The 26177-nt window shown below is 36.5% G+C and overlaps 1 protein-coding gene across 1 annotated transcript in view; it reads right to left on the bottom strand.

Annotated features, from left to right (window-relative positions):
• Positions 1-68: 68 nt before the first annotated feature.
• Positions 69-26177, bottom strand: part of ssh1a (slingshot protein phosphatase 1a) — a 111267-nt gene continuing 85158 nt past the window's right edge. Inside the window, exons 4-15 of the mRNA XM_056457539.1 lie at positions 15429-15493; positions 11477-11598; positions 11295-11363; positions 11002-11067; positions 8314-8508; positions 6461-6554; positions 6076-6204; positions 5766-5812; positions 5311-5457; positions 5016-5216; positions 2670-3336; positions 69-2568 (exon numbers count right to left, since the gene is read on the bottom strand). Coding sequence (XP_056313514.1) covers positions 1516-2568; positions 2670-3336; positions 5016-5216; positions 5311-5457; positions 5766-5812; positions 6076-6204; positions 6461-6554; positions 8314-8508; positions 11002-11067; positions 11295-11363; positions 11477-11598; positions 15429-15493 — 2855 coding nt within the window. The 3' untranslated portion in view covers positions 69-1515. The remainder of the gene's footprint in view (positions 2569-2669; positions 3337-5015; positions 5217-5310; positions 5458-5765; positions 5813-6075; positions 6205-6460; positions 6555-8313; positions 8509-11001; positions 11068-11294; positions 11364-11476; positions 11599-15428; positions 15494-26177) is intronic.

Raw genomic sequence — 26177 nt, 5'->3', positions numbered from 1 at the left:
CTACTGTCCTGTATAGTCATGCTGAAAACCCCATAAAAACAATAAAAAAAATTTAAAAAATCACTTCCTAAATACAAAATATTATTTATTATATTTAAAAAAAACTTTCACTTGGTTTTGGGGAAAATGTGACCTAGACATGTCTTTGTGAGATTCACTCATGCAGATACACACACTCACAGTGGAAACCATGCCACAACTTTGCCTCGTAAGTGTCGTCCGATCTTCTTTCACAGCGATCATCTTTAGTTCTACTTCTATGTAGATTTAATTGAAAGGCCATTCCGTCTTGCTTTAATTTCTTTATGAAAAGCGTAATGCAAATGCAATAATGTGATAAAAATCATCAGCAAACTACAATCAGCATCAGCTCAGTTTGACCCAAACAAGCCACTGCCTCAGAATCAAGTGTAATAAGTCTTAAAAATAACAGTCGCGTTTTACCTTGGTGAATGACTGATTTGTATCGCATTTGGAAACAGAACAGCTCTTTTGCTAGAGAAAAACTACAATGTTAGAGCTCCTGTTGATATGAAATCCCTTAAAAGCACAAATATGTGCTATTAGAGACTGTAACAGTAACAATGACCCAAGCATTTCCCACTATTTGGACAGCAACATGGACAGTTACATTCGTAAGAACAGCAACTGCATTTATGAGCATTTCATTGGAAACGGAGCAGCTTGAAGTTGCCTTCGCTCTTCTTTATTCTTCAAAATGATTGTCTTTCATCCCCGTCACTAAGTACTAGAAAGATGGAAGAATTCCAAACAAATCTCCTCTTGGTGGTCCGGCACCAGCTTTCCCAATGAGCCTCCACACACCAAAGTGCTGCTAGTCTTCCTGTTTTGATTTCTGCCTGGCCTACAAACAGTAATGAACTGATATGAGGTATCTGTTTGAAACCTGTGAGTGAATCATCAGTGCTCTATGAATGATAAGAGTCCATCAGCACACAAAGAACTTGTACTCACACAAAGAACTCCTAATCACGGCTAAGAGTCCATTTCCTTTAGCCTTCCAGCCAGGAAGTAAGAGCGCAGGAGGGTGAATGATTTTAAAATGTGTAGACCATGTCCCAAGGAATCTGTGACTCATAGCAGGCCACAACTAAACGATTTATGCTGCGATAAATGGGTGGGCTGATGGAAACATTACACAATGGTCTATTTCGATGCGTTCAAGTAATGGTCTCTGGGATGGCAAGTGCTTGAGAACAGCAGTGAGGAAGAGCAGTGAAAACCTCATGAACTGTTCGTCAGTCAGTGCAATACACATCCATTTGGGTTTCATGCAGTGAAATTTTGCAGATTTTGGAAACCTATTCATTGAACGCACAAAAACAGAAGACACTCTTTATCCAACTTGCAAGATCTGTTCACCACAACACCAATGTTCCCCAAGTGGCTGAAATGATTAAAAAGTATCTATAAATATAAATATCTCAGTAACGTGTTGCAGAACTCCAGATGAAGCTGAAAATAAAAGTGGTGTTGCGTTAAAATCTCCTGCTGTCAGCTCTTGGACTCTTCAGATCCTGCTTCACCTTGGCTGAAGACCTCCGTGTTGTCTGGTTTTGCCCATTCTGGGCTGAGCGAGTGCTCGGGTTCTGGGGACAATGAGAGCATGAGAAGGGTTCCTGCGTCAGAGGAGCAGGCTGAGCACAAGTCCTCAGATGAAAAGGTGAGACTGCCTAGTTTGGCAAGAGAATTAGAGCGCTTGAGCCGAGAAGGTACAGTCAGTCCCGCTAATCGCATTCGTGCTTCAATTTCTTGTGTGCGCTGACGCACAAGGCCTGGCTTGCCTCGAACACTGCGTAGACTGTCACTGCTGGAGCTGCGGGTGAGTGTGGAGCCGTGTGGAGATGAGACTGGAGTCAATCCTCCTGATCCGAGGACTGCCAACAAAGCCTCATTGGTCAGTGGAACTGCCGCTTCAGTACCAAAATCAGTCCTTGTTCCAAAGGACCTGTGAAAGGGGTCTGCTGGATCACTGGAACTGTTCATTGCATCCTCTGTTTTACTAGAACCAGCTTCTCGTTGTTCGTTTGTGCGTGCACGCTCCTGGAAGAGACCGGAGAGTTTTTCCAAGCGTTCTTTTCGGCGTCGAACTAAGCCGGAGCGTTGGAGCTGAATCAGAGCCTCTTGTTGTTGAGGAGAACAACACGCCTCTGCCTTCTCTAAACTTTGCAACTCTCTCTCATTCCTGGGAAAAGCAGAGGAACCCTGCAGATCAGTCTCTTCCTGCCTGAAATCTCCTTCTGCTTTGGCCTCAGGCAGAGTTGTCTGGGTTTCAGTTTCCTGGTCAAGAGATTTGCTTTCTGGCTGATCGTTATTCCCTAAGGACATTGCATTGGCATGAAGGCACGGTTCTGAGGCAGTTTTGCCACACTTGGCTGTCATGGACAAGTTGGCACAGGATGGCATCTGAATACAGGAGATACAGGGCGCACTGTTGAGGGGTAAAGGGGCAAGGCCTCGTCTGTTAGCCTCCGAAAGAGCACTTTGGGTGGGCTTGGAAGCAAGCGACGAATCAGAAGCAAGCCTTGGCTTTACATGGGCACTTTCCTGAAAAAGAAAACACAAAAAAAATACGATGTAATGAAAATAACAACGTCTGGAAATGGTTCAAGGTGCAAATACTTTGTGTGGCCAAGTAAGATACTCACAGTGAGGATTTGTTGCATTTTAAGGTGATTATTGTTGTTGTTCTCATTGCACAAATGGTTCACGCTTGTCAGATCGATCCCCTTTTCATTCGACAGCTCCTCACTATTCTTCCCATCTCCTCTCTTTGCTTCCTCTGCTAATGCCTCCATCTCAGCTTGCTCTTTTTGAGCCTCTTCTTCATCTTCTTCTTCCACTGTGCTGAATTCCAACCTCAGACGTAGTTCTTCCAGTGGCTCCGGTCCTCGAGAACATGTCTGAGCACCAGTACTCTCTCCTGAGTGGGAAACAGGAGGGCCCTCATGTCCCTCGAAGGTTTCATCCTCAAGAAGTGCATCTTGCTCCACATCGGCAACCTCAATATAGACACGATCTACATCCACCAAAGGCTGTGCGTGGACAGGGGTGGAAGGTTCGCTCTCAAGAGCCGAGTCTGACAGGCGGCGGAAGTAGTAGTGGTAATTTTGTGGATGGCCGAGGTCCAGATCTAGACTAATTGGAGAGGAGTGGGCTGTAGGCTCACAACAGACGGTGACCCTGGGGCTTGTGGAGTCAGGAGTGATGTGATCCCCAGTCTCTGCATTCAGATAGCAAGGACCAGCAGCTTGCTGGCATTCGGGGTGATCGCAATCTGTATCAGGGCGCCACAGACGGTTATGACGCTGTTTACTAAAAAAAAAAAAAAAAAAAAAAAACAGAAAAGTATTTTACTAAGTACGGAAGGTACAGTTGACCCAAAAAATACAATTCTGTCCCCTGCATAAGTATCCTTTTACGTATATATATATCTTTATATCCCTCTATTGATATGGTCCAAAACATAATTGGACCTAAATGACTTTGAGTATGTTTACATGCACATTGATAAGCCAGTTAATTATGCTTAATTAGCTGATACATGTAATGACACATACATTTCTCTTATTGGTTAAAGGTTAATGCCGGATTTCTTTTATTGGTTAAAGGTCAAAATAGACACAAACAAAATCTGACCTGAACAGAATGTTTTTTGCTTCAAACCCCAATTTTGTGTTGCATGTAAATGTCTTTATTGTCGTTCTAGCAGTTTATTCATGTGCACATGTCTTATTGTGCATGCGAGGTACACATCACACATGGAAGTAAGTGTAGAATACGTCATAGCTTCCAATCATTATCTTTGAATTCCATCAAGACTACCTGCTCCCACCTGTCCTTACTACGGACATGCACCCAGCTTGAGTAGGCACTTCTAGACATGGGCAGGGGTAATGTTTTGTAAACCCTGATGCTTAATAAAGCATAAAATCATGTCTTTGACTCAAACACTTGATGAAGAATCTTCAAAAACAAAAAAAAATGTTCTGCATTTGCAATTACTCTAAATACGTAAAAACATACACAGGGTATATGCAGGAATCCTAAAGGCAATTTTAATACCTTTTTAAGACTTTTTAAAGACCTTCTCAGAATATTTTAAGATCTCATCGCCACTTCAAGTTCTAACCTTTAACTTAATAAACAGTTGTTAATAAACAGTTGTAGTTAAATAAATCATTGGAGCACAACCATGCAACAGAACTCAGATAAGCTCGAAAGCAAGAAAGCTTAAAAGAATAAATTACGTGGTGTTTTCAGTAACAGGCTTCAGCCACGGTTTAAACTCGTCTTTCTCTAACCAGGAGTACGCAAACTTATATTTTCCTGTTCTGCCGTCTGTTTCAATCTATGGTTTCGCTACATTTAGAGAGTGTCACATCACCTTCCCACATTGCAAATTACGTGACATCACTTGGACGGAGGAGTTTGGCTGGAGGCGCCTCGGCCCGAACCAATCGCGTGGATCGAGCCTGCTGTTGTTAATATTAGGAGGAAAATAAATATATTTATGCTTTTTTGGAGTCAAAGACTTTGGACAACGCTTGAACAAAATTTAAGACCTCGTAAAATCATGATTAAGACTTTTTAATACCTTTTAAGGGCCTTCATTTTCTCATAAACATCTCATAACTTTTAATACTTTTTAAAAACCCTGACACCCTGATACAAAAGCACAGCTTCTGACAGATTTCCAACAACATTTTGAGTTACTGACACTGATGTTTTGGCTGTGTAGTCACTGCTAGTGAGAAATCTGGCAAACCTTAAACCTCATGTAAATGTGCTTTTCTGTATAGCTGCTTTACTGATTTTTACAAAAACCAGTTTGTGAAAGAATCAGACTTTTGATAGTTTTCTGGTTATTTTGTGCATGCAAACACACTCAGATCTTTCACATGATCACATTGCATGTACCAAATGTATATACACATTTTTTTCTTTATCTAAAAGACAAATGCTAGAATACGAAAAAAGGAAATTTATTGTACCTGGCATCCAGTATGCCTTCATACTCCGCCAGCTGTCTCATAAAGCTAGCATTGGGACGGGCAATACTGCGCTTCTGTTTGACAAAGTTATATGCTTTCTCCAGAGTCCAGCCGTACTCTTTCATGGCATATGCGATTACAGTGGAAGCAGAGCGGCTTACGCCCATCTTACAGTGAACCAAACATTTGGACTGATTCTTTCTGCAGAGTACAAAGATGGTGTTAAAGTTCATATGGAAAGAGAAAAATCATGTTGCGTAGTTTTTAAAGACAGAAACGCAAAATAGTTCCCCACTTTGCTTTGACAATGAAGTTGTAGGTATCATTCCAGTGAGCCAGTAAGTCTGTGGCCTCATCGTCATACACTCGGACATTGTGGTAGCAGAATGTTCCAGGGAAAAAGTTATCTATTTCCCTCGTGACGTTTAAGATGTAGCCCACCCTAAAACAGCAACACATTTACATAAAGAGAGTACATATATTACATCTGGAGAACAATGGAAATCCATATACATGCACGTTTCTTCTTTTTTCCTAACACCAGGTACTAAAAATACCCTGATTCTTAGAGTAAAAGAAACCGCTTTGATGATTCTACTCTGAATTTTAGCTGAAACAGGAGAAAATGTTGCCCTTTAAATGGCAATATGATACACATTCAGTTGAAACTTTCACATTTACCTAACATAAACCCATTTAAATAAACAGTATCTTGAGAAGAACTGGATGGGAGGTTGAAGGTAAACTCACCCACTTTCCTGAAGTTCCTCTAGATTGGAAGCATTCCATTCAGAACCCTGGAAGATGAACAATGCAAATCACTGCTTTTATGGGGAAGTTAGCATGCAGTGCATAAATATATGACAAATACCATATTTTCTTATTAAACAAGCATGTCTGAACAACTCCCTTTTAAAGTTGCATACTTTTACTTAGTAAGGTTATTACTAATTAAAGTGACTTGTCATTATTTAAAAATATATATAATGGATATTGACAAGTGTTTTGCTCATAAATATACAATAAAATCAAGAAAAAGACTGAGAAAAGCAACACTAACCAGATAAAGGTGGTCAAAGATGAGAGTGGCTTTATCCATCTGGCCTAGAATAAGCAGCATCTCATTGTCTATGAACTCTTTGTACTCTTTCAGGTTACAGTTCATCTGCTGCTCCAACTCATTTCGAATCTAGGAAAAATACACATCATTACTGAGCTTCAGTTTCATCAAAAGTTCTGTTCTTGTTTACACGTTATTAAGATCAAGATCTCGGATAATTTAATCACATATGAGTTCAGCCAAATTGCTGAATCCAGATAGAAAGTGTCTCAAATTATTTTCCAATTGTAATTGAATTTTGAGGTAGGAGGGTCAGGTGTGGCATATATTATTTAACAGTATATAACTGCATGTTTTATATGCACACTCTGCATTTCTTGCTGACCTCTTTGGACGTGACATTTTCAAGGTCCTGGCACATCATGATACTCCTGAGTTTGGCTTTGATTAGACATTCTGTTCTCTCCCTCTCTGTTGGCCTGAGGAACAGATACAGTTCAATTCAATTCAATTCATGTTTGTTTATATAACGCTTTTACAATGTAGATTTTTAAAATTCTAAATTCATTTATTTCCTCAATATTCTACACACAATGACAATGTGAAAAAAGATTTTTGGAAATTGTTTCAAATTTATTAAAAACAAATAAAAAACAGACTTTGCTCAATACTTTGTTGATGCACCTTTGGCAGCAATTACAGTCTCAAGTCTTTTTGAAAATGATGCCACAAGCTTGGCACATCTGTCTTTGGGAATTTTTGTCTATTCTTCTAGGCAGTACCTCTCAAGCTCTATCTGGTTGGATGGGAAGTGACGGTGTACAGCCAATTTAAGATCTCTCCAGAGATGTTCAATAGGATTTCGATCTGGGCTCTGGCTGGGCCACTCAAAGAAATTCACCTTGAGTTGTTGCGAAGCCACTCCATTTATATTTTGGCAGTGTGCTTTAGGTCATTGTCCTGCTGGAAGATGAACCGTTGCCGCAGTCTGAGGTCAAGAGCACTGTGAAGCAGGTTTTCATTTAGGATGTCTCTGTACATTGCTGCATTCATCTTTCCCTCTATCTTGACTAGTCTTCCAGTTCCTGCTGCTGAAAAACATCCCCACAACATGATGCTGCAACCACCACGCTTTACTGTAGGGATTGTATTAGCCTGGTTTTCTCTAACGCCTGGCATTCACTCCAAAGAGTTCAACTTTAGTCTCATCAGACAGGAGAGTTTTGTTTCTTATGGTCTGAGAGTCCTTCAGATGTCTTTTGGCAAATTCCAGGTGGGGAGTGGCTTCGGTCTGGGTACTCTACCATACAGGCCAGATTGGTGGATTGCAGCACAGATGGTTGTTCTTCTCTAAGGTTTTCCTCTCTCCACAGAAAAATGCTAGAGCTCAGACAGAGTGACCATTGGGTTATTGATCACCTCCTTGACTAAGGCCTTTCTCTCCCGATCACTCAGCTTAGATGGCTGTCCAGCTCTAGCAAGAGTCCTTGTGGTTCCAAACATCTTCTATTTACAGATGATGGAGGCCACTGTGCTCATTGGAACTTTCAGAGCAGCAGAAATTTTTCTGTAACCTTCCCGAATCTTGTGCCTCAAGACAATCCTGTCTCAGAGGTCTATTGACAATTCATTATATAGACAGGTGTCTGCCTTTTCAAATCATGTCCAATCAACTGAATTTACCACAGGTGAACTCCAATTAAGCTGCTGAAACATCTTAAGAATGATCAGTGGAAACAGAATGTACCTGAGCTCAATTTAGAGCTTCACGGCAAAGGCTGTGAATACCTATGTACATGTGACCTTTCAGGTTTTTTAGTTTTTAATAAATTTGCAACAATTTCAAAAAAAAATTTCACATTGTCATTATGGGGTATTGTGTGTGGAATTCTGAGGAAATAAATGAATTGAATACATTCTGGAATAAGGCTGTAACATAAAAAATGTGGAGAAAGTGAAGCGCTATGATTACTTTCCGGATACACTGTATATACAAAGTAAAATAGGGCATAATACACATCCCTGAGGTACCCCTATATTTAAAACAGAGGAGTCAGACATAACATGATTAACACACAGTAATCAATAATCTTTTTGTGTTAATATGTTTATTTGACTGCTATAATTATCTCTAATTATGGTCACAGTTGGCCAAAAAACAAAATCATCATCATCAGCACTCACTACATTTAAGCCTGTATTCTGGAGGTGCTTTAAATCTGCAGGGCTTTGACTCACTTGTCGACAAAGACTACAGGTGAGTCTGGTCTCAGTGTTTCCAGGTCCTGCATGGCGTTCCACTCATTGATGCAGCTCTGCTCAGAGCTGATGCAGCTCTCATAGTACCCCATCCACGTCAGTGCCATCCCACCAGGGAAATAATTGTACCGGCGTGACACCTCACTGGCCTTGTGTAAAATCTGCAATGCTGACCTGCAGGAGGAGCAAGTTAAAGGTGAGCAAGAGTGAGAGACCTACACCATCAGTGACTAGGTTTACATGGACATCAGTAATCAAATTATTTGCATTAATCTGTATAAGACAATAATATCATTAAGGTGTTTGTTTTTTGAATGTTCCTTTCATGATTCTGTTTTACATGTTATAACACATAATTTGATTAATGCCATTGTGTCTCAGAGCTATCCACATTTCCTCCAGAGTTTCACGTAATTTTGGGTGTTTCAATTTTAGTTTGTGAACTTTAACTGCAGTTTGGCACTTTCACTTTCATTCAGGAACATTTCATGCATGCCCTCATGATAAACGAGATTTTGGATGCGAGTATGAACTGCTGGACGAGTGTAGTTTTAATGGGATTTGATAGCGCAAGCCATATGGGGAAATAAACCTCTACAATTCACAATGTGTGTGTCTGTGGTCCTTTACTGACTCAGGTAGGTGCAGAGAATAGTGTCAAACGGCCATGTGTGCATAGACTATCGTGTTGCAAAATGCGACGAAAATCCTACCCTAGAAATAATACTAGGAAAACTATTACTAGAAAATCCTAGTAATAGTTTGATTGAGGTGTTTACATGTCTGTACTGCACTGTAATAATGCCACTAAAATCAGCATATCCACATGTCTTCATTCAATTTCTGTTTAGTTTAATTATGACCTTAACTTTGATTAAATTAATCAAAAATCAGTGTTTACATGGTAGACTCTTAATCAGAGTATTGTCTTGATCATATTAAAATGCGATTAATGGTTTCCATGTAAACGTACTCGATGTCAGTAATGACTTTAAATGACCACAATCTTTGTGTGTGTCCATCTCTCTCTCCTCTCTTGAATTAACAATACAATCAAAGAGCATATGTCTGTTTTTATGTATGTATGTATGTATGGTATGTATATATATGTGTGTGTGTGTGTATGTGTGTGTATATATATATATATATATATATATATATATATATATATATATATATGTGTGTGTGTGTGTGTGTGTGTGTATATATATATATATATATATATCTCAATTGATTAAAGGGATAGTTCACCCAAAAATGAAAATTCTGTCATTATTTACTCTGTGTTCTTTTCTTTTATTAAACACAAAAGAATATATTTGAATTTTTTTTCTTTTTATTTAATAAAGTCTTACTATTCAATTTTCATTCATCTATCAATTTCAATTCAATTCATCTTCATTTCTATACTGCTTTTTACAACGTAGACTGTGTCAAAGCAGCTTAACACAGATGAAGTTCTAGTAAATGAAAACTACTTCAGTTCAGTTATCACAGCTGAAGTTCAAATTAGTACTATGGAAGATGATGGGTCTCAGAAAAAGTATCTTCTTTTGTGTTCAAGAAATAAACTAAACATTTATTGAGGTAAAATTCATTTTTGGGACAACTAACCCGTTAAGGATGTTTCAAACCATGTTCACTTGAAGCATTGCAGAGCGTTTTCTATATTAGTTTGACCAGTTTAGGTCAATATGAGCATGGCAATCAGATGGGAACCTTAATTAACATTGATGGCCCTTAAATAGCAGACCACAGTGTAAAAACTCTTGGCATATTTTAAAGTCTATTTTATAACCTTCACTTATTTTTTTAAAACCCAGTATTTACATCACTTTGATCAGCTTTTATTGCCATAGTTGTAAAATTACTGCTTTTATCTTCCATATGAGGGTGTTTGTCGTCATGATGGCTTTGTATGACAAGTCTAACTTGAAAATTCATATTGTATAAAGTTTAGTATTCTCAGAAAAGCAAAACTGTATCAAATTAAGTGTTTTAGAAACAAAGCAAATGATCTGCAGGGCAGAAAACATAATAAGAATGCAACGAATTCAGTATTTAACCAATTGATATTAAAAAGTACCACAGTATTACAGTATATTGCTTAATGCAAATACCACAGTACCTTGATATGGTAATTGAACAGTAATGTGGCAAATGTACATGCAAGAGTCAATTTAAACAAGCCTCACAGCAAAACCCCTTCAGTGATCTGATTTTCGCTGTACTTTTTTAAAGGATCACCAGATGGCAGTGCAGAGCTCTTACAGATTTAAAGATGTCAAAGTCCCAAAGCACCAGTGAACGTCCGAAAAACAGTCGACTCACATCTTCAACTCCCCGAGGAGCTATTTTCATACCTCAGTAACAAACAAGTGCACAAATTCACCACGTCAACTAGACTATGGCTCCCAGCAGAAAAACAACAACAATTTAACCTGTCACCTGATAGAGAGTTGTTATTAATCATAATGTGAAAGGCTGAAAACTATTTTCTGAAGCCATTTGAGAATTAAATTAATCAATAAAAAGAGCTGCTAAACACTTACTAACAAAGAAAACCCAAAGCTAAACATGAACACAAATCAAACTAAGTTAGTTTAAGAATAAAATGTCAAGTTTGACATCATTTAAATGCATTATTAATGGATGTTATTTCCTCACCACATGGCCTGGACTGACACCGGCTTAAAGATGTGCGTGCGCCCGGCAGTAGTCACACTGAAACCCCTGGAGACATGAGGACACAGGTTAACTTAGGCCGTCTGCATACGTCACTACAAAACAACCACACTAAAAAACAATGACCATCACGAATACTGTTAATTATCATCAACATTCATTTTTCAGTTTACAAACCAAATCAACAATGTATATAATCTACACAGGATTGATCAAATGCTATAGAACAGCAGTATCAGCATTTCCTCTTCACTGCAGGAGGGGGCAGCACTCACCCGTCACCGTCTAAATGAATCTTGGTGTCACTCCACAGCGGCAGCACCATCCCGACAGAGCAGTTCTTACTGTCAGACAAACACAACAAACACTGAGTTTTTTTTTCTCCCTGTAATATCCCTAAAATAGAAAACAAGCATCTAAAATTGACACTTGCTAATCTACTTATTAATAAACTCACCTGTCTTTGTTGCTGAAGTCCATCCCCAATAAGATGTTTTCTTCAGTGTCTTGACGGCCATTTGTGTAAACCACCACCATGTACCTCACACGGTCTGACCACGCGCTCTCCAAACGCACCGCCTGCAGATTACAATAAATCAACACTCTTGTTTAATGCAAAAACAGCACGCACATAAAGACAATTAACAACACAGGACGTCATTCAACTCATTAACAGTACACCTGCAACTTAATGTGCGTTTCCATCACTTACAATTTCATCCTTTACTTCTACTTGTGACACAAGGAATATTTTGATAAGTATTTTGCTGCAGCTCATTGTAATCCATCTGACAAGATTACTGGGACAACAATAAAGATTTATTTTTATGTATATTAATGTAAAAGAACTGAAAAATCCACACTAAAGCTGCATACTGAAACAAGCGCAAGCTTAAAAAGGAAATTTGCTGCTAATTTAGTAGATAGTTTATAAAATGGAAGTCAGCTTCTACTGGCACTTTGGGAGTCCAAAAAAATGATGATGCATTGAAGTGTTAAAGCAAAACCAAAAAAGTGCTGTTAATCCAGGGTCCTGAGCATTTGCACAATATTGCATGTGCACAATTTCGTACATACTGATTATTAAGACGGCGACGCAATGGCGCAGTAGGTAGTGCTGTCGCCTCACAGCAAGAAGGTTGCTGGTTCGAGCATCGGCTGGGTCAGTTGGCATTTCTGTGTGGAGTTTGCATGTTCTCCCTGAAAAACTTTGGTTTTCTCTACAGTCCAAAGACTTGTGGTACAGGTGAATTTGGTAGGCTAAATTGTCCATAGTTTATGAGTGTGTATGGATGTTTCCCAGAGATCGGTTGCGGCTGGAAGGGGATCCTCTGCGTAAAAACATATGCTGGATAAGTTGGCAGTTCATTCCACTGTGGCAACCCCAGACTAATAAAGGGACTAAGCCGAAAAGAAAATGAATGAATGAATAAATGATTAACAAGACATTTAATAAGACTTCAATGTATCATCAGGGGCCATGGATATTATTTTTGTTTTCTGCATAAAATACCTAATCTGTTCAGTTCTCGTGTGAATTTGAGACAAATGTGTATTGTTCGGGTCATGCAGCCATGCACTTTGTATTGTTATTTTTTTTTAAAGCATTTGAAACAGAAGTGAGTGTTTTGGTATACTGTATACCCCACAGTATTGATACCGGTCACCTACTGTACCACGCTTCTCTCTCTTTTTTATTTAACATGTACTTGTGCTGCAACAGGGCATAATGTATGTAAAATCAAATCAAAAGACCCACTTTTAAAACACAGTCTGCTAAGTTGAAGTCTAAAGTGAAAATAATCAGTTGTGGGAGAATTTTTAAACGACAGAAATGAAATAAAATTTGGCATCATTACTATTATTCAACAACAAAATGGAAACTCTAATGTTAAATTTGGAATTAAGAATTCTGAAATTACAGTGCTACATTCATTTTATTACAATGTTTTACATTTTATTACAATGAGTCTAGAGCCCTGGGTTAAAGCTACAGCAAGAGCACAGCCTGTTTTTATTAGCCTGATCTCACAAGTAAAGGTAAGTATTTTACACTTTGTCAGTTTAGTGGCTAATTTGTACGAAAATGTAAGATTTTAAAAAGGAGGTGTGGCACCCAACCCCAACCCTTAATGCAATAATAATCATAAGCAATAATCGTTAAGCAAATCGTACTAGATTGTACGAATGAGATCGTACGAATTCATACGAATTAGCCACTAAATCAAAAAGTTACAAATTGCCGTGAGATTGTGTTGGTTTTCATAGTAAGAGATATGCCTTATGCTTATCCTTTTATATATGTAACAACAATGAATGTTTTTGTTCTACAATTTGCTTGACCTCCATTTCGTCAAGGTCTGTAATTTCAGCTAAAAATCAACTTCTTTAGTGAATGAACAGCAAAAATTTGCCGGCAGCTAGCTCTCTGCAACTCTCACATGGTAGCCCACTGAAGCTAAGCAGAGCTGCTCCCGGTCAATACCTGGATGAGAGACCACATGGGAAAGCTTGATTGCTGCCGGAAGTGGTTGTAGTGAGACCAGCAGGGAGTGCTCAAACTGCGGTCTATGTGGGTCCTAATGCACCAGTATAGTAAAGGGGACTCTATACTGCTCAGTGTGCACCGTCTTTTGGATGAGACGTTAAACTGAGGTCCTGACTCTCTTTGGTCGTTAAATATACCAGGATGTCCTTCGAAAAAGAGTAGGGGTTTAACTCCAGCATCCTGGCCACTGCCCACTGGTCTCTGTCCATCATGGCCTCCTAACCATCCCCATTATAATTGGCTGGTGTGTGGTCTGGCACAATATAGTTGCCGTAGTGTCATCCACATTAAAAATTCTGTATTGCAAATGTTCTATGCCTCTTTTTTTACAATTAAGTCCAATTGTTTTTATTTATTTATATTAAAAATGGCAGTACAGCTTATTTGCATCAAAGCAAAGTTGCTTTTGGAATGTCAGGAGGTTTCATAACGATGAAAGAATATTTATTTTAAAGGACAAAAACAGTTGTTCAAATGCAGCTGTTAAATGTACAATAATCAACATTTTAGATGAATGACAATAGTATTAATACACATGGTATATTTCACCATGAAACCCGAAGACATTTAAACTAGGGCTGCACAATATATCGTTTCAGCTCCGATTTCGCAATGTGCGCATCCACAATAGTCACATCGCAGGGTCTGCAATGTTGAATCGGCATTATAATTGAGCAGAATTCGAAAAACACATTTGAAAACACACAAGATTTGTGGTGTTTTTGTAACGTTTAACCTTAAAGTTACCAAAACATTTATTATTTATGTGTGTTTTTATCATTTAAATTAGTTTAATAATATTCAGGCACAAGAAATTGCATTTCTAACTAACGATGTATACAGTTGAAGTCAGCCCCCCTTGGAATTCTTTTTCTCTTTTAAATATTTCCTAAATGATGTTTAACAGAGCACGGAAATGTTCACAGTATGTCTGATAATATTTTTCTTCAGGAGAAAGTCATATTTGTTTTATTTCGGCTAGAATAAAAGCAGTTTTTAATTTTTCAAAACCCATTTTAAGGTCAATATTATTAGCCCCTTTAAGCTTTATTTGTTTTCGAAAGTCTACAGAACAAACCATCACTATACAATAACTTGCCTAATTCCCCTAACCTGCCTAGTTAACCTAATTAACCTAGTTAAGCCTTTAAATGTCACTTTAAGCTGTATAGAAGTGTCTTGAAAAATATAGAGTCAAACATTATTTACTGTCATCAAGGCAAAGATAAAATAAATCAGTTATTAGAGATGAGTTATTAAAACTATTATGTTTAAAAATGTGTTGAAAAATATCTCTCCATTAAACAGAAATTGGGGGAAAAAAATAAATAGGGAGGCTATTAATACAGGGGGGCTAATAATTCAGATTTCAACTGTATATATGATAAAGACTATATAGTGTTATTTTATCTTTGATTATTACATTTGTGTATCTAAATATTGCTAGACTTTCAGAAATCGTAAAGCACTGTATATTTCATTTCTACAGTATTGTTGCTCTATTTTGTTTCTCAATGTTTGTGATTGCTTTATTATATTTGATGTAGATGCACTGTCAAAATCACTTACAAAATCATCCCCATGTATCGAAAAATATGAATTCTTTCCAAAGAGACATATTAATTTCATCAGGTGAAATTATATATTCAATATCGCAATCTATATCACAACAAAATAAAATATCGCAATGTCAGTTGTATTCACTATCGTGCAGCCCTAATTCAAACGTGCCTTCATAATCACAGCAAAAGAAAACAAGCTTCAGGCAACACTTTGACAATAAAACCCATTCAGTCTGACTGCCAAAATGTTAGTCATTGACCGTGTGTGTGTGTATATATGTGTGTGTGTGTTCTCTCACCAGTTTGATGCGATCCTCAGAGCGAAGAATGTTGATCATCACCTGTAGATGCTGAGGCAAGTCACCTGTTGAGTGAAACCACCGTTACAATCCAAACACAACCATGACGCCTGTTTTGTTTACACAAACACCAGTGGCGTCTTAAAACCCATATCCAAAATCTATTGAGGAAAAACAGCCATAAAAGTAAACAAGGTGATGTCACTTGGTTGAGCATGAAAGTCAGGAGTGAAGTACGGTTTATAAGAGCAAGCGAGCCAAGACAAACGCCAGATGAGTGATACGACTCAGTCTTGAAGTGTTGGGTGGGAAGACAACAGTATGCTTTTGATTAACGTTTTTATAGTGCTGCTGATTTTACGAGATTCCAGAGTACAAAGTGTCCAAAGTTATTGCAGAGAAAATGAGCTTTGAGATATGAAAAATACATTCAGGTGTTTACTCATGTCTGATATTCCTATTTAAAAGGATAGTTCACTCAAAAATCGAAATTTACTCTTCCCTATTTTTTCCATTGAACTAAAAAGATAGTTTGAAGAATGCTGAAAACCATTTACCTCCATTGTAGGAAAAATAAATACTATGGATGGTCACAATACCTTCTTTTGTGTTCAACAGAAGGATGGAACTCGGTTTGAAACAAGGGTGAGTAAATGATGACAGCATTTTAATTTCTGAGTGAACTATCCACTTAACTAAACAATAAAAGCATTAATAAAAGCAATTTTGATAAATTCATGTGGAAAAGATATCCATATATGCAAAAACAATTTGTATTAGTTTAAAAATGAAGTTATGTGTAATAAAATGAAATGACACAAGGAAAATGTATTGAACACATGAAGAAAGTGAGGTGTAGGAAAGCAGTGAAAGCCCAGACAGCAGCTGAAATCTCTCAGTAGTTCTTTAGCAATCCTCTGCCCTGCGTCATTGTAAATTAATATTCACTGCTTCAGTCCAACATCTACATTATCAGGGTGATGAAGATGAAACTGGACTGACACTGTTTCAATTTACTATAATCTTCTAAGTTAAGCTGCTTTGACACAATCTACATTGTAAAGGCGCTATAGAAATAAAGGTGAATTGAACTGAATTGAATTAAATGAAAACAGGGTGAACATTTCAGCAAGACAATGATCCAAAACACAGCCAAGGAGACTCCCGTATACTTTCCGAGAAAGAAAATCAAGCTGTAGAATGGCCCAGACAATCACCTGACTGCCGTTCACACTACATAACTTGATTTTAGGCCTTTTAATCGCTGTGGTGTTCACACTATGCGACAATACGTAAATGATCCACAAGCGGGGGCTCACACTACATGATCTGACAACAACTTGTTACCCAACAGCTCAGTCAAGCTACTAAACCACAGCCAATGAAATGTTGAGGCAGGAGCCGTCAGAAAAAAGCTAAACACTATTGGCTGCTTGTGTGCTGATTTTATCACTGACTGCGTTTCAAGCTTTCAGGGGAGCATTTAAAAACATCGTCAGTCAGCTGATGCATCAGCGAATCAATTGCTCACTTGTAAGTTTCAAGTGGATAGATGTGGCTTTAACACTAGAACTACAGAGGCAGTCAGAGAGTTTTTAATTTTTGTAATTTAATGACTCTTTGAAATAAAACTAACATATCTATAACACCCTGATGTTTCCTAAATATCTGTGCATTTCTTTCTAACATTGTTATTTTTTAAAAATTACAAAACAGTAAAGAACTGAGCATTTCTAACTTTAATTATCATAATGCTCAAAATATCTGCAAGCATGTCTGCTGTTTTTCGCTGTGACTTTAAATATGTGTGCCTTTTTGCCTAGCAACTTCCTGCTAACGTAAACAACTTTCTGTGCCGCTAAATAGCTCCTGTTTGAAGCTGAAAATGTATCTTAACCACATATTTATAGTCTGTATTACCAAAAACATCATATTTTTAGGGTAATGGTGTCATAAAATATGATGACAGAATGTAAAAGCTTAATTTTAATATCTCAATAGAAGCTTTGAATGGAAATATGATGTGACAATATGTTGGCTTATATGAAAGTATGGTAATTCTAATAGGTACAGAATCTTGTGTCTCTCGTGTCTGTGTTAACACAGAATAAAGCGAGTGCATCGATGCCCATTCTGGCCAATCACAGACGTTTCTGTTCAGCTCCTGAGCACAATGGCCATTCAGCTCATGCTGATATGCTCTCATTGGCTACAGCTTGTCACTATACCTGACCGCACTTGGGGTCGAGTCGGCCGACTGCTCTGGATTATTCAGAATGCTAGAAATTAGATTTTCGTCTGCGAGGTGTCTGCGACGCTTCAGCGAGCCTCTTTGATGTGTTGTTCAGTAGTTCACACATAAAGACTCCTGTGCGCTGACCACCCCCAGATTTTTTCCCAATTACAGCCTGATCTGTCGGCGACGCTTAAAATCAGGCTTAAAATCCTGTAGTTTGAATTAGGCTTAAACTGCCGTCATCAAAAACGGCTTTTAAATGATGTATTGAATATGTTTCAGTAGTTCAGTACTTTCTCCTTGTGTCATTTTATTGTTATTACACATAACTCATTTATCAGATTTGTTTGGTTTTGTTTTACTTTTGTTTGTATTGTTTGGGTTTTACCTAAATCTGGTTCAATTCCATGTCAACAGCTCCTTTAGAAATATTATTCCCAGGAAAAAAACATGATGTGTTCAATACTTATTCGCCCCACTGTATCTGACATACTGTCAATCATCTTATTAGCCCCTCCCCCTTTGATGCAGGTCAATGAGATCGCAAATCTTGAATCCACAAAACGTGTTTACATTTCATTCTCTCCTCAACACAGACTAACTCCTCTGACCGGTGACTGTGGTGCGGTCCTACCCAAACAAACCTCTTGTAGGCTTTGGCAGGATCCACGAAGCTATGATGTAACTGGTGTGGGACGTGTGGGAGGCCAATCAAAGTGTACGAGGAGGGTAAGAACAAAGCCAAAAAACATGAAAAGCAAATAAACTCGAAGCTTAAGAGCCAAAGCCCATCATGTGTGCTCAACAAAACAGATGACGTTCTCTGCGGCTTATTGGCTGCTTTGCATTTGAAACGTATATGAAAAAAAGTGCACGTTTCTATCCTCCAACAAAACAAGCCCCTTGGTCTTCTGGGTCTCTATAACAAGAATTTACATAACTTTACATGCTTATCTGATCAAAACCGATATGTAATAGAATCATGGAGGCAGTGCAAGGTCCAAGAGCACAACTTTGATCAAAGTGAGTTTTGGGGAGTCATTAGTAGGCCCATAGGGGATCTGCAGATTTTTGAGCCCATCATTCAATCTATTCATTTATAATAAAGTGTAAAAAAGTGGCTCGGTGGCTCAGTGGTTAGCACTGTTGCCTCACAGCAAGAAGGTCGCAGTTGGCATTTCTGTGTGTTGCATGTTCTCCCCGTGTTCGCGTGGGTTTCCTAAACATTTCACGTGGGCTACATGTTTCGCATGGGCTACAAAACTTGTTAAATAAATCAATAAAATAATCGTTTATTAATCAAAATCAAGTAAAAATGTTCAATTAATTGAGATTCAGATTTTAGGCCAAATCGCCCAGCCCTACAAAAAAGTATGATAAACTTTTAATCCGGTAAGAACAATGTGCATAATCTACAATGGAAACACGTTTACAAAATAAATTCAAGCATGCACAACTGAACTGACCCCGTTTCAATTCAATAATCTTCTATGTGAAGCTGCTTTGACACAATCTACATTGTAAAAGCTCTATAGAAATAAAGATGAATTGAATTGAACATAAAAAAGTCATGTGATTTTGTTATAACAGACCAAATCAGTGTTTCCTCTAGGATTTTTTCCAGCTGTGGCGGCAGGCCTTTTTTACACAGATCTACCAACTACCTGTGGCGTTATTTCACTGACAAACGTCGTGAGTGCAGTATTACAAGTCGAGATCGCATTTATGTAATAGCCTACGAGCATGTGAATCTCTTTGCTTGCGTGCTGATTTCTCTGCTTGTGCACAAAACTTCTTGCACACCCCCTCAAATATACGCTGCTCAAGCGCAGATTTTCTCGTGCGCTCTCAAATAAACGCTGCTGAAATGCGATTTAGTGCATTTATGTAACGAGTATGTCTCCAACATATATTAGATTTGCTAGGAATATTTATGAATGTCTCCAATAGACCTACAGAGCGGTATTAATGCGTCTTGAAGTAAAGTGAAACGGCTATACGTCGTGTTTGCTAGCCTGACGCATCACGCACCTGTCAGTCAGCCAGTCAGTACGTAACCTTAAAGGGTTAAACAAATAACGCACAGCACTACTACGGTTACAGAAAAGTTTGCGCTGTTATAGTTCACTTACCTTTTAATACGTTTTGGTGCGATTATCACCCGCTATTAAAAAAAAAAACACGACTGAATGTTTTGAATGTAATGTAGCTATGGCGGGATCAATTTTGGCATGGCGTCCCGTCATGGAAGAATGAATGTAGCGGAAATCCTGCATATGATTACAAAAATAGGAGCGATGACCGACCGCATTGCACATCTTTTAAAATATTGTTTGTTCAATCTAAATTCTCAAAAAATGTCAAAATTAAAGATTATTGAACTTGATATGTGGCTTTTGCATTTTTAAGTATACTTTTATACGTAAAAATTACCTTGATTTACGGTTTTATAGTTATAATAAGCAAAACGTAAATTTTTTAAAAAGTATTTAGTTTTAAAAACAATCACACAATTAATCAAAATAATCGTTATTATATGTTATTACACTGCATTTAATTTTCTGAAGCACGAGTAATTAATTATATAAGAAAAAAGGCCCAAAGTGGCTTCTTCTAATGCAGCAAATTAGATTTTTCTTTTTAAAATATGGCGCCAGTTTATCAGGAAGTGATGATTTCGTTTTCTTTGACTCATTGAATAGAAACAGTGACTTATTCACAAGTATTTTATGCAATGTTCCAGATTTGCGCATAAGTCTAATTCGCACCTTTGGATGGAAGCACAGCTATTGTGAAAGGGAATAGTTAGGGAGAAAAAAAACATCATAACAGCTGTAATAATGTGGTCTGTATTATCAGTGTTGGTGCGCAAGTCTTCCCAAACAGAAACAGAAAAGATGCATTTAACTGTTGATTATCACTGATAATTTTGTTAGCTCAAGAATCATAAAGGTAAATCAATCAAACTCATGAACAAATCATTCAGACTCCTTCTGTGAAGCAACTCAAGAAGGATTTGTTCATGAACTGGACATTGCTGCATGTCACGAGGATGACATTATGATTGTTTTAAGGTTGCACTCATTTGCAGGCTAAAACCTTTGAGTCTCAACTTACTGCAAGTGCAAAGAAAACACAAAGTCATTTATATCTGCATATGTAAATTAGGACAGCATGGATGAGCTATTAGTCTAATAATTATTCTGACTGACTGAGCACAGTTGGACAAACAGCTTTCTCCACCGATTATGTTTCCGGTAGTGACTTGTTGTTTAATGTCAGGGCTTTTGTGATAATGTCAATCCTTATGATTAAAACTGAAATAAGATGTGAAGTCGCAAACTAAATATCAAACAGCAAGTCTTAAATGAATGCAATCAACCATGATTTAGGCCAAAAAGACAATCTTTTATGAGGTAAAAATTTGTTTTTTTGGATTACCAAGATTAAAGGTGTACTATTTTTTATCAATTCTACTTAGTCTACTAAGAGAGAGGGAGAGAGAGAGAGAGTGTATGTAATTAATAACAATATTCAATTTTAAGTGAATTAACTATTTCAGCAATGCAATTTTTAACACTGATAGTATGAAAGAAAGGGTTGTTTATAGGAGCCTGTGTTTAGTATTTGGGCATTAACTTTAGGTTTTATATTTTTAATAATAAAAAAAAAAAACAATTCATAATAAAATTCTAATTAATAAATATTATAGCTAGCCTACTTATTTTTAATATTGCGAGGCTCTTTATATTTTAATATACTTTTATTTACCATTATTACATTTATTGTGTTTTTTATTTTCCCCTATTTTATTTCATGTTATCTATATTTAAATTCTTTTATAACATTAATGTCCATTTTTGTGTAAGGTTACAATATTTTTTTCTTTATTTATTTTGTGTTTTATACATTAATGTATGTTCATGTGTGTAGAATTACTTAATAAAGTGAGTAAACCCCTTCCCTTAAAAATGACCAGTTGATTTTACTTTAAAAATGTAAGTATTTCTGTTGTAACTTCGATATATTAATTTCAATTAACTTAATTTTTATAATTATGCAAATAGCATTTACTGAATAATTTGAAGGCAATGTGTTTACTCACTTTTTCAGTATAGGTTTTATCACTTTTTATAGTATGTAGCCAATCAAAATTTTAAAATGATTTTTGAAATACACACAATCACAACTCGATTTGTGTTTGCGCAGCACGAAGGAATTAAGTTAGCTTATTGTTTTTTACAGAGGTAAGTGGATTGAAAATAAAACAATTGAGTTGTCTTAAAAACAAAACTCAAGAATAGTGTTTTCACCTCATTTTAAATAAGTAGTTTGAACAAACAGCAAACTTAATTTTTTGAGTGTAAAGTGACACTGAAGATTAAAGTTATGATGATGCTGAAAATGTAGCTTTGCCAAGATCAGAATAAACAACATTTGAATATATATTCAAACAGAAAACTGTTTTTAGAATAATTATTACTGCTTTTCAATAAATAAAAATAGCACTGACCCCAAGCTTCGGCATTTCCAAGCACACAGAACTATTTCATCTCAAAAGACTGATGAAAATGTAATTCCTCACTGTATGATTTTTTTTTATTGGCTTTGTGTTTTATTATTTTATCTCATTCCTTTACTCTGCGTTACCCAGAAAAACAAGCAGCACAGGTGCAAATCCTCTTCTGCTCATTTCTATGGTGTATCTTGCTTCAGGAGGTTGGACAGTGTTATAAAGTGCTGATCACCACTGATGCTATTTTAGAGCGTCTCCCTCCTGGCGCCAGGAGAATGCAAATAGAGGTGACTGATGACGTCAAATAAATAATAAAAAAATAAAAGCAGAACAGAACTAAAATAAGGAAATCATCAAGAGGCCGCTAGCAATTGCTCTGTATTTATGATGCATTGTTATGTGTTTTGAGTAAAGCTTCATTTTCTTTATTTGTTCTGCAAACGATGACATTTCTTCCTATAATTTACAATAAAAATTCTGTCGTGTAGAGCACTTTTTGAGCATAAAATAACAAAAAAAGTCGGCTTAATTTCTGAACTGTTTATATCTATTTTTAGACAATGTTCTTCAGAACTAATGCGTTCAGAAATTATTATTTACTGTTTTTAATATTTTAAATAACCCTGATTTTCAATAAGAATGAATAAAAACATTTGCTTTGTTTAGTTTTTTAGCCAATTTTGATCATCTATATTCATAATATTTCTATTTAAAACTGAAATGCCTTTAGACGGTCATAAAATAAAAACGTAACATTTTCCTCACACATTTAACTAATAAAATAAAAGAGAAAAGTTCAAATGTTCTTTCTAGTTTCTAGTTTTTCCACAGCTGTATTCTGAGACATCAGTGCTTAATAAGAAGACATTTTAGAACTTGATTTGCATTCTGAATGAGTATCAAGGACTTGCCTCTCATGAATAAATGTTAAACTGAAGGGAAAAAAGCTGATTTATTCTCCCTGTAAGAGAACATTTTGTACCTCGACTGCTTTAGGGAAGAGAAACTTTACATCATCCGGCTGATCTCAGACATCCTCTGTTTCTTAACACAGACAGTGGACTACTTCACCTTTTAGTGCTGTGGTGCAATTGTACTTTGTTTCAAACAATCTAATTCTTGTAATCTAATTCCAGATCTTCAAGACAGTCTGGGCAAGTCACTTTCTAGGAAATCTTTGTCTTGTTCCTCTTGTGACTGATGGTCAGCGGAGTTATTATTCGCTCATTTTACAGCAAACTCATCATGAATCAAGAGAAACTTGAAGCTCCTGTCCCCTGAGGACAGACTAGATGTAAAAACAAAAGCGCTCGTCAAACCTGCAATAACTTGTTTGTGATTAGCACTACTGATGCGTTCAAATCTGACACGTCAAACCCAAACTCCAACAAGAACAGAAAAAAGCTGTACTGAAAGATTGAGATCACCTGAAATCCATTTTTTCAGGATTTAGGATTTATACCGTAGCTATTTGTTTTGAGACAAATGTAATTTTAGTTTTATTACGTAAAGAATTGATGACATTTTCTCTTAATAAAATAAAAATGCTGTTAAATGCTGTTATTTTTATTTTTTACTAATGAAATAATTCAAAATGTCATGTTTTCAGACATGTTTCTACTATTTTTTTCATCTTCATAAATCAATATTTAGTGCAACAACTCTGATTTGAGATTAGCAATACTGATGGGTTCAAATCTGACACGTCAAACCCAAACTCCAACAAGAACAAATAAAATGCTATATTGAAAGACTGAGATCACCTGAAATCCTTTTTTTACAGGATTTATACCGTAGCTATGTGTTTAGAGGCAAATGTAACAAATAAAATCATTGAAAATGACACGTTTTCAGATGTTTCTATTAATTCTTAGACAAAACTATACCAGCATTTACATTTACATTTACATTTAGCAGACGCTTTTATCCAAAGCGACTTACAAATGAGGACAAGGAAGCAATTTACACAACTATAAGAGCAACAGTGAATAAGTGCTATAGGCAAGTTTCAGGTGTGTACAGTCTAAGTTTAACTTCATGAATCAATAATTAGTGCAACATCTCTGATTTAACTGCAAAATAACCTTGCAGATTTACACTGTACACTTGGAAGAATTCCTTTAAAAAAAATGAAATGTACCAAAATGATGTACCAATTTTTGGCCAACATTTTTTTTTTTTTTTTAGTAAATGTTAAAGAAATTAAATCATTTAAATATACTTTCTGCCATAATGTAGTTAAAAATAAAAAATATATTTTATTCCCATCTCAATGGGTCTTGTTCACTGATAAAATTTTATTAATTTTCATTTTATTAAAAAGACACGTCCTAAGAACAATCTACAGCGACTCACAACATCTTCATACACAGCAAAACCGTTTACACCTGCTGTCTTTTAAATGGTCAACAGCATGTATTGCTAATTGAATCTTTCAAAATTAGCATAAAAACGCACCACAATTTCCAATAATTACTCTATAATTTCCCATGACTTCCAAAATAAATACATTTATAGTTCTGACAAATTGTCATTTCTGGATTTGACAGGGGCACAACAATACATTAATCTTAAAAAGAAAGCCTTGTGCCAGGCTTTAGCAAAAACAGCTATTTTCCACAGCAGTCCCTGGACAGGTATGAAAGAATAAAAATGCTCTAAATGACAATATTTTAGTTTGAAACATGGTCTTCCATATGTCTTCCGTCTATTGCAGTGTAATCAGACCTTTATATTTAAAAATAAAATCAAATTAAAAAACTAATAAAATAAACAAATGAATACTACTACTACTACTACTAATAATAATAATAATATTTTAATAAATTATATTTTTACTTACTACAGTATCCACCATTTCCACTAAACATGTTAACCAGAACTCCAGATTGAGAGTAAATTCACTTTTTTCTCTGCCAGTGCCACTTTATTTTTTTTAGAGGTTTCACAGGTGCCACTACAAATTTTTGCTGATGAGCAAAAGTAATGACATCTTGTTACATTTGGATTCATAGCTGAACTCAAATAGACCCTTTTCATCAAGATTCGGATGAAAAGTGTGTTTCTTTGGATTAGTTGGTTACATAAGCACTAAACAATGCTATTTGATTTGTTACATCACTCTTCACTATATGAACCACCAGTAAAACCAGCTCATACTCACTGAAAATGTCACCCAGCCTACATTTGTGCAAAACACAAAATACGTTGCTCCGGATACATTTGTTGCACATTTCAGATGACAAATCCACTACAGGATGATGTTGACATTTTTGCAAATCTGAAATATGTTATGGATCTACATTTCACATACACGCCGTGTATCATGCAGCTTGTCATATAGACCACCTAGACCAGGAAAACAATAGCCTAATCCCTTCATTAAGCCCAACCAACAGTGTTTTCAAAGGCAAACATAGGCCATGTCCACACTAATACATTATTGTTTAAAAACGCATATTTTTCTCTCAATTTTGGCCTTTTATCTTCCATCATTCCACACAGAGACAGTGTTTTTAGGAAACAAAAATCTATCTTTTTGAAAACGCAGTATAAAGTAGCTAAATTTAATAACGCCGTTTTCGTGTTGCAGTGTGGAGTGTAATAATGGAGGCTTTCGAAAACGATGACGCATTTTAGTCATGTGACCAATTTAGCTGACATTGAGGATGACATTGTGAAGCAGATGTTTTGGATGCTGTCCATTTTAACAGGTTTATAAAAGATTAATGTCAGTTTGCAGGCCTCTAGACTATCTTTTTTGCACTGGTTGCACTGGTGTGCCCAATTTTTTTTCGAAGGTGCACCACAACAAGAGTTAGGTGCACTCAAATTTTTGACCACATTGCATTTAACATCACAGTTTTACAAGTTCACTTAAAATATATTTACTTAAAATTATATTATACATAAAAATATTAATAATAAAATAATAATAATTAATACATTTTATTTTTGCTTAACCCCAGACCTAATAAAAGCAGTTAATGCAGAAAAA

The sequence above is a fragment of the Danio aesculapii genome, chromosome 5, assembly GCF_903798145.1.
Source record: "Danio aesculapii chromosome 5, fDanAes4.1, whole genome shotgun sequence".
NCBI classification, from domain to species: domain Eukaryota; kingdom Metazoa; phylum Chordata; class Actinopteri; order Cypriniformes; family Danionidae; genus Danio; species Danio aesculapii.
This window is presented reverse-complemented; position numbering and strand designations above follow the sequence as displayed.